Source organism: Condylura cristata, unplaced genomic scaffold (genome assembly GCF_000260355.1).
Source record: "Condylura cristata isolate star-nosed mole 26May11 unplaced genomic scaffold, ConCri1.0 scaffold00001, whole genome shotgun sequence".
Lineage (NCBI taxonomy): Eukaryota > Metazoa > Chordata > Mammalia > Eulipotyphla > Talpidae > Condylura > Condylura cristata.
Window position 1 is genome coordinate 6,331,020 of NW_004567102.1, and position 10,178 is coordinate 6,341,197.

The 10,178-nt window shown below is 42.9% G+C and overlaps 1 protein-coding gene across 1 annotated transcript in view; it reads right to left on the reverse strand.

The window, feature by feature from the left end:
• Positions 1 to 8,193: 8,193 nt before the first annotated feature.
• The window catches only part of SAYSD1 (SAYSVFN motif domain containing 1), a 7,538-nt gene continuing 5,553 nt past the window's right edge, over positions 8,194 to 10,178 (reverse strand). The window contains exon 2 of the mRNA XM_004673444.2: positions 8,194 to 9,068. Within this exon, the coding sequence (XP_004673501.1) occupies positions 8,724 to 9,068 (345 nt within the window). The 3' untranslated portion in view covers positions 8,194 to 8,723. The remainder of the gene's footprint in view (positions 9,069 to 10,178) is intronic.

Sequence of the window (10,178 nt, forward strand, 5' to 3'; positions counted from 1 at the left end):
TGTTTACAGAAGACTTTCCTATTCCAATGACCTAAGGTGGAATTAGAAATACAGTTCAGGACTAAGGAACATAACTACACTAACTGAATAACTACAACCAAAAAACAATAGTTCTTTACCTTTAAGGTCCAATCTTCTGCAATCTATAAGCACTTACACACATTTCTGTCTTGAAGGGACAGGGGTCTGGCCAGCATGTATTTGGCCCTCCGGAGAGTTTCAGAACATTCAAGATTCTTAGGCAATTGAATTTAGCTTTTTATTGAACCCCGCTGGTGGTACCCACCAATTAAATGGCAATTTACAATGACACCACCTTCAAGCTTGTTGTGGGAAATGAAGACAAGAAAACCAAATAGGAGACACACACCAAAGAAAAATCATCTCATTCTGATTAAGCAGAATCCATGTCCTTCCAATAGCATCTTTTGAAAAGCACAGTTAAGAATATGTACACTCCCAAGGGGGTTGCAACTGAGATGGAAAAATGCAAAAATGATGTAAAAATAAATCATTATATATGTATATGTGTATATATATATATATCAATTGGAAAACTAAAAAAAATCTTAAAGCTTTAAGTTTACATGTTTCTATTAACTTTCATTCAAAACTAACAAGACATTTCAAAAGTAGTAAAACTGATAGTTTAACTATAAAAAAGAAAAAAGAGTATGAAGACTCATCGTCTTTAAAAAAATTGTGTTACCATGTCTTTTGCAGCAACTTGGATGGAACTGGAAAAGATCATGCTTAGTGAGATAAGCCAAAAAGAGAAAGAAAATACCGGGATGGTTTCACTCATAGCAGGAGTATAATGGACCAGGTGGAAAATAACAAAAATAATGAACAACCATATACCAGAGACATTTTGTGGGGGTGGAGTGGGGAATGGGATCAAAAACGGGGGGGGGAGTGCACGGGATTATGGTGATGGCACAAGGGTGACTGGGTGATGGGAAACCCGCGGGGATTACAATTGAGATGGAAAAAAAAAATGTACAAAATGATGTAAAAATAAACTTTTGTAATTAAAATAAAAAAAAAAGAATTGTGTTACATTAAGAACTATACTGTAGGCCCTCCCTGGTGGTACAATGGGTTAGGATGCAGCGCTGCAAGCTGGCTGCAGCCGCTTCCATGCGAGTTCGATCCCCAGCCCCACAGGTGACCCACATTGTGCAGACAGACCTCTCCTGACCCACCCGCTGCTTCCCTCAGCAGTACACTTTGTTGATCTGCCTGTTCTGCTCCCCACTCTATTTCTGGTGAAGCCTCTCACCACCCCTGCACCTCTGGATTTTACCCCAGTTCTGTATGAATAAATAAACCTTAAAAAAAAGAAAAAGAACTATAGTGTGTTGGCATAGTCTTAGCAATCGAGAAAAATGCCCCTAAACACCACGCTTGATACAAGGGATCTAAACTAAACACCTTCTTGAAGAACTTGGTGAAGACCTTGAAGCCCGGGAATCAAAGCCTGGTGCAACCATCAGGTCAGGAAATATGCCAGAGCCATGGAGCCTCAGAGCCAGCTGCAGCTGCAGCTCACACATGCCTAGCCCAGATCTCTGCCTGCTTCTCAAGTCCAGCCCCTCTCCGGGCAGGAGGCGGGCCTTGCTCTCAGGCTCCTTCCCTGGCTTAGTCTTGGGGTAACTCACGATACTCTGCACCCATGGTGCAGATGCCCGCCATCTGCCTGAGAGCCTGTCAAGCCACCCGAAGCCCAGTCACGCGTCCAAATCTGCCTGATGACATGGATAGCTCACATGTCCCGTGTGCTGGCGGCCCACGTGGAAGGCTGTCTTCAGCTCCATCAAAATGAGGCACTGGTGTAGATTTTGAAAGGCTGGGCACAGACACCCTGCATGGACTTCTCTGAAACTCTCTTTCTCCACCTTTGGGCTGGATCTTCCAGTCTGATCCTCTTCTGATCCCAGTGTCCTATATGTTCGTCTTTCCACAGGGAAAGTCTCTCCTGTTCTCCCAGTTACCCTGCACTGGCCTTTTATTATACCATGAGGCTTCCCAGGTTTATGAAAACATGCAAATTATATAGAAAATACTCTCTGTAGGAATGTTTTTGAAAGTGGCATAGTGGGCAGAAGCTGGAATCATCCATAAGAGCCAGAAGAGTCAAAGACATTCTTTCGTCACTGATGAAGGTTTAGAATCAAGCAGTGGTTTCGTGTCACTCTGTGTCATGTCACTGTGAGATGTGTTTGGCACTGCCAACCTCAGTCTAAATATGGGGGGGGGGGAGGTTGCTAAAGAGAAAATGATTAAAACAATTCTGTGTAACCAAGTTATATCTGTTGTAGAGATGTTGCTGTCATGATATGCTACATGTATAAAAGCACTCTGCTGTTAACACCTAGGTTTTCTCTAGGAATTATCAAAATATGACCAATAGTATTAATAAAGCAATGAAAGGTGATATTCACCATAGGAATGGGGCAGGAAGGGACATGGAGACTTGGGGGCCCAAAAGATAGATGGTCAGGGAAGGGCTTTCTCATGGGGTGACCGACATCTGAGGCCTGGGTGGAGTAAGGGAACAGGTCCTAGGATGCTCCAGGCAAAGTGAGTCCTCAGCAACAATGGAATGGCTCAAGCTGCCTGGTTTTAGATTGTGTAGAGTTGAGTACTCATGTCAGAGACAGTCTGGTCTACAAAGCCTACTACTCCAGAGTTGTATATAAACCCAAGTAGGCCCTCCCTGGTGGCACAGCGGGTTAAAGCACTGCACTGAGAAGCTAAAGCCGCTTCCAGTGAGTTCGATTCCCGCCTGCCCCGGAAGTGACCACATGGCGTGGCAGACCTCTCCTGACCCGTCTGCTGCTCCCCTCAGCAGTGTACTTCCTTGATCTACCTGTTCTGTTCCCCACTCTGTCTCTGGTGAAGCCGCTCACCGCCCCTGAGCCTCTGGCCTGTACCCCAGTCTGTATGCATAAATAAATCTTTAAAAAAAAAACAAAACAAAAAAACCCAAGGAGCTTGCCCTCTGTCACTGTCTCCTGAGCCTCTAAGTGGTCTGATAGCCCTTTTCGATGCTCAGGACCTCATTTTGAAACTCCATGCTCATACTGTTCAGGACACTGTACTTTATCTGTCTGACTGTGAACTCCTTGAGGAAAGGACCTGTGTATTATTTTCATAGGCTCAGGACTAGGACAAGCAAATATTAGGTGCTCATGGATGTACACATGGACAGACGGACGCATGGACAGATGGGTGGATGTGGATGGATGGACAAATGGATGGATGGATGGGTGGGTGGGTAGATGGATGGGATATAGGTGGATGAATACGTGGGTGGGTGGATAGGCAGAGAAAAGACTGACATAGATAACTCTTCTAGTCTCCATGTGCTAGCCTAGGTGACCTTTTAAAAATGAAAACTAGATATCCTTCTCTTACATGAAAATTGCATGTGTTTGGTCATGGTAAGTAAATAAATGCTAACTTCTAAAAAAGGAAAAAAGTGTGGGGGCAGCATTGTATTTATGTCATTTGTGGGCTAGAGAAAGCAGCAGCATGATGATGGGATAGAGGCTGTCTCCCTGTGTATCCCATGTCCTCATGAGTTCTGAAATACAAGCATAAAAATACAAAAATAAAATATCCTTTTCTATATTTCCAAAATGTTCTGAAAAGAATGGACTCCTTTTGTAATAATTATTTTAATAATTATTTTTAAAGAAAACTTCAAAAGTAAAGCCCCTTTACTTACAGTGATTACTGTAATTAATGACCGAGCTGTCTTTAGAATTTGTTTCTCATTGTTTTAAAGCCATATGCAATTTTCATTTCTTTTCAGTGTTGGTATTCCAACCGACACTAAGAAGAAACTGAAAATGGTGAGCTGTGTGTCCCTTGTAAGATTGTGCTTGGCTCTCCGGATCACTAAATTCTCTACCTATTTTAACATTTATGATTTATATCAAAGGCTCTAGGTCCTCGGTCAGCTGGCAGTGACCCCAGAGAGGTTGCTAAAACACAGATTCTTGGAGTCTTACCCTCAGACATTCTGAGTGGGTAGGTGTGTTGGAGTCTTATTCTTGGGTAGGTGTGACAGGAGGCCTGGAACCTACGTTTGAACATTGCTCTAGGAGATTCTGATGCAGGTGGTCACAACCTTCCTCCATAACCTTAAGGACAATTCATATTTTTCACATAAAAGTGACAGTCTTAAAGAGTATAAAATTTAGATTTGCAAGTGACAAATCTCCTGACAGCCCCTCGCTGCACCCTTCCCCCACAGCTGTAAAAACACCTGCATTGTGTTCTAGACACTCACCTTATCTTCTCTGACAGTGTCCTAAAAGCAAGATCCAAAAGTTTTTATCCAGCCCAGCGCACCCATGTTGTGATATAAAAGTTTGTATAGCAAAAACCAAAGCAACCAAAGTTTGCTTTCTTTGGCTTAGAGATTGAGTTTCTTGCCCGTTATTCCAGCTCCTAGTCTTTTCTCCCACTGTCCCGACAAAGCTCAGATGTGGACAAACATGGTTGCAATACAGCCTTCTACGTCTAGAGGGGGGCTGTTGTTTTATTTTAAAACATGTTTAAATCACTTCTGATAGCTTTCTATGCCTTTCCCAGGACCTCTGATGAGCCCTTTTCCTCTGTGAACCTTAAAATGAAAGGATTGCCTGGAAAAGCAGCACAAGTGGTTCAGATAAACATCCCGGGTGGGGGTGCGGGGGTGCCACATTACATAAATGAAGTGTGATGTGAAGGCACCCACCGTACAGCGTCAGCTCTATGCTACCCCCTGGTGGTAAGATGCGCCAAGATTCCCAGCCCCACCCCACATCACTGGACTCTCAAAGCTGACTCACACTCCGGAAGGTTATTTATGGATTCCCAGCAATGACAAGCCCAGGACACCTACAAATATTTGCTGGCAAATAGGAATTAACCTACTTTTATATGAACTACAGCTCTGTAAGTGTGTGAATGTGACAGAAAGCAAAAACACAGAATTTGAATTTCTTCTTCCCGACTGAGGATCATTCTTTTTGCCAATTGTGTAACTTTCTAATTTTTTTTTTTTTTAAGCATGGGGATTTTGAGTCTTAATTGAAATTAGGGATTGAGTTTCCTGCCCGTTATACCAGCTCCTAGTCTTGGTAGATTTGTTATGTGGTCACATTTAAAAAGAAAAACTTGGCCCTCCCTGGTGGTGCAGCGGATTAGAGCACAGCACTGAGAAGCTAAAGCCATTTCCGCATGAGTTCGATTATGTGGTTCTTTTCTGACATACAAATCAGTCAGAAAATCAAATGTGGAATAGCTCCTACACTCAGAGAGCAGTCTTCATACCACAAAACATATATGCCTAAATCATCTTTGGTAAAATCCAAAACTTTTGAGAAAGATTCCTTGTACCTGCCAACAGGGACATTCATCTCATTCATTCCTGGGATCCTCAGAGTAGGTCAGAGTTGGCTTGAAAATGATGTAGCAGAAATACAACTTGGATAATGTAGCCTGAAGAACAGAGGCCTGAGAGAAAACTGAGCAACGGCTTACCAGTCTGGATGGTGTTCCGTGCCTACTGAGCTGAGAATAATCTGGAGTGACAGGGGAGGATGGCAAAAGTTTTTTCCATAAAGAACATCCTAGGAAGTACCCTAATCTTATGCCTGGATTCTTCTCTAAGGGTGACTAGAAGAAAAAAATAAAAAAACCTTTAGTCAGGGATAAATGTGACTCTACCTAAAGCAGGGGAGGGAAATTTGAAGTCATTTGGCGGTTCCTTCCAGCCCTACAAGTAGAGGCTCATTTAACATTTCTCTGAATAGGCAAGATGGGATAATGTGAATAAAAGCAAAAGCCAATTTACTTCCCAGACATGGACAGAACCAACCTCTCCGCGCACATGGCTATCATAGGAACTGCACACATTTCTGGGGTTTCAAATTCCCTGATGACAGAAGAAGCTTTTAATGGAAGCTGCCTGCCCGGCTAATGGCCAGGTCCTGAGCAGAAATTCCAAGATCAATAGGTCTTTCTAAATTCAATAAATCAAGGCTGCACCTAAAGCTTAATGGTCTGATAAGAACAGCAAGCAAATACGAACTGTCCTTCCTTCTCTTCCCCTTCAGGCATTTAATTGGTCCCTGTTCCTAGAAGTTAATGCTATCGTTCCATGTAACCTCTGGGAAGAGGCGAACAAGGAGACATGCCACATCATTCACAGAAAATTCCATGAAAGACAGACTTAAGGCAACCTAAGAGCCACCTCATTCTAAAACTGTTGTTTTTCAAAGAACATTATTGAGGTCCATTCCAAAGTTGAGTATCTTCCATGTTTAAGAGAAGTTCCTACCTTGCCGGGCTTATTAATTGAATCAAATGGCCCTGATTCAGTTATAGGCCTTTCATTTTAGGGTAAAATTTGAATTATACCTATATGTTTAAATCATTTTCACCCCAAATACACGCATATGTATTTTAAGTGCAAATTATTTCCTAGAACAATGTTTATTGACCTGAGCATTGCAGTGAATTGCCAAGCAGAGCTATTTCTTCCTTGCATTTGGCTTTCATTAAGTGGAAAAGCCCACGTTACACATTGGAAAATGAAGAAAACCTCGAGCAAATTAATCAGGAAAGAAAACCATCCATCTTAAATACAATACAAATTTTCATAGTTAAAAGGGAATTGTCTGCTGCCTATACTTTCTACAGGTCCAGATCAGATAGGAGTCATGGAAGAAAAAACTGCTTTGCGAGCTAACAGGAACTTCTGCTTAATTGGACAGTTCTGAGAGACAGCCAGTCTCCTAATCAGCCAAGGGCTGGAGAGAGAAGCAGTGTTTATCTATTCAACAAGGCTGAAACACGTGGGGCTAGTCAGCTACTGGGTGTAATGAGAACACCTCCTTATAACTACATATCCCCTCCTACAACTCCTTCTATAAATAAAGCCTCTCACAATCTTACTGGTGTGGCTGTGTTCAGAGAACTCAAATTATGTTCACTTTTTTCATTGTTATATGAAAAGTCTCCTGGCATTCACTGAATAAAAGTTCAGTTGAAAATGAACTCAGTTTGTGCTAGTATGTTAATTGGCAAGAATGAATAAAGAACCAACGAAAGGCCTCTACGACACAGTAACATCTCATAAATATTAGTTATTTTCATAATAACTTGAAGTCTGAAGTTACAAACTTACTGAATGATTAATTTCTTAATCATTTTGGGGCCCTCCTTGGTGGCACAATGGGTTAAAGCACAGCACTATGAAGCTATCTACAGCCACTGCAGCATGAGTTCAATTCCCTGGCCAGGATGACCCACATGGGGCAGACCTCTCCCATCCTGCCCGCTGCTCCCCTCAGCAGTATGTTTCAGTCAATCTGCCTGTACTGCTCCCTGTTCTGTCTCTGGTGAATCCTTGCATCTCTGGCCTGTACCCCAGCTTTTGTATGCATAAATCTTCTTTAAAAATATTATTTTTGCAAAAAAAAAAAGTTTTAGACCCAGAGTCTGCTTACTCATCAGTATGAACCACAAAATAGAATTCAGTGGCTTGTTTTGCCCAAGTTTAATGAACCCAAACTCTGTGTCCCAGAGGAGGAACACTGAGAGTGTGCTTGATGAGCACTATGTACATAATTCTCATCAGAGGCCCACAGGGGAAGGGCCCGCCTGCCCACACAGGCTCAAGCCTCAGGAAATCAGAAACTCTCAGTAGCCAGTAAGTGGACTCCACATCCAGAGTTCCCTTTTGCACACACTCAAGAGTTTTTGTTTTTTTTTTAAATATTTATTTATTCATATGGAACTGGGGTACAGGCCAGAGATGCAGAGGGTGAGAGACTTCACCAGAGACAGAGTGGGGAGCAGAACAGACAGATCGACCAAGTACACTGCTGAGGGGAGCAGCAGGCGGGCCAGGAGAGGTCTGCCTCGCCATGTGGATCTTCGCTGGGGCAGGCGGGGATCGAACTCATGCGGAAACGGCTTTAGCTTCTCAGTGCTGTGCTGTGCTTTAACCCGCTGCACCACCAGGGAGGGCCAAGTTTTTCTTTTTAAATGTGATCACATATCAAATCTACCAATATGGACTTTGTGAAATCTCTCCCCACCCCACCCACTGAGGACTTTGTCTTTTCTTTACTGAGTGGGGGCTGAATAACTAAAGAGAATGGAAGACATGGACAGGCACTGAGCCTTTTCTGAAAAGCAGCTGTTTTTATTTTATTTTTCAATGCCATTAATACCTGAAAAGGGAAGACTTAAACAAGAAGCAAAAGCAAACAAACAAACAAACAAAAAACTCACAACCTAAAACTTCTCAAGGGAAAAAATGCTATAAATATTAAGTCTTAAGGAGAACATTTACTTTTAATATAGTCTTAAGGTATGCACAATCATTAAGCAGTTTGATGTTCTAAACTATTTTTCTCCCCAATGCCTTTCTAGCACTCTAAAATCACCTCAAATAATAAGACCATCTTCTTGTTGAGTATGTAAGTTTTATAAATTGCATCAGACACACAGTGTCTTTCAGGAAATTTTAACAAAACCAAAAGAAGTTTTTCAAGGATAAAACTGCAGGAGTAGATAGCAAAAGACTGGAAGAAACTCGAGGTCACCAGCCGTTCTCCTGGGGCACCTGGAACCCACAAGTCTGTGCCAGGGTCTGGGAGCACATCCCTGGGAGCACATCCAAGGCGGCACGAGCTGCAGGACAGCGTGCGGGGGTCCTACCTCCCCGCCAGGGGCCTGTACAATAACTCCCGCTCAAACTGCTCCGCAGTCAGGGTGCCCTGGATGGCTTCGCAGCCAGGGTTGAACACTGAGTAGGCGCTCCTCTCTCCGGCCTTCTTCTCTCCTGGGCCTCGTGTCCCCACATACATCCAGTAGAACAAGGACAGGACAAAATAAGCCAGGCCAAATTCCAGTTCCACAAACAGTCCCAGGAGGACCAGCCAGAGGAGAACCTTCAAGAAGGTGATTTTGGTCAGGAGAGACTGGTCCAGTGGCGCGGGCGGGGGAGCAGCTGTGTTCTGAGGTGGTGCTGATGTGCTGCTCCCAGGCTGAGTCACTTCCTAGGACACAACAAACACAAGTAAGAATAAAGGGTAATGGGGCTAAGAGAAGCTAAACAAATCTGGAGAGGTCTTTCTCAGTGCCTGGGAAGGCTTCTGGCTCATTGATTTCTATTTTCTTGCTCTGCTTTCTAAAACAATCATCTCCAAAGAGCACATGTGCCTTGCTCTGACTAAATCAAATGGATCAGCACTGAGATGTGACCCCCAAAAAACCTTACAGCATCTGAGGGACAGCCATTTCCCCAGATTCACCTGCTGCTGGTCAGAGGTGCTTTGGGTCTCCAACAGAAACTCCTAGTAACTGATAATACATTAGTCACACACAGCTTCCGATGGTCAGGTGTCAATATTTATGCCAACTTGATAGATGAACAAAATTTTGAGTGACATGATTCTAACATGGAGACTACTATTCAACTATACCAAAAACAGGAAACAAAAAACTCGTTCACATACTAATCACAATCAGTTCCACCACCACCCCCGATGATCATCCTACACAGGGTACCCCATCTCTTATCTCCTCCTGCCCAAACCATCCTATGAGCAGCCTCCTGGTGAATCTCCTGAAATGCCCCTCAATATTCTATACACAAATCAAAAAATGTTTTAAATAATAGTTTATTTTTATATCATTTTGTGCATTTCTTCATCTCAGCTGTAATCCCCATGGGCTTCCCATCACCAGATCACCCATGTGCCATTACCATAGTCCAGTGCATTTCCTTCCCGCCACTGTTTTTGATTCCATCCCCCAACTCCACCCCCATAAAATGTCTCTGGTCTATAGCTGTTCATTATTATTATTTTCTCGCCATTATACTCCTGCTATGAGTGAAACCATCCAGTGTTTTTCCTTTCCTTTCTGGCTCATTTCACTAAACATGATCTTTTCCAGCTCCATCCACATTGCTGCAAAAGGCATGTGTTTATTTATTTGGTTGCTGAGTAATATTCCATTGTGTATATGTACCATGTCTTTTTAATCCAGTCATCTACTATTGGGCATTTGGGCTGTTTCCATGTCTTTCCAATTGTGAATAAAGCAGCAATAAACATGGGGGTGCAGGTATCTTTTTCAATCAGTGTTTTTGTGTCTTTTGGGTA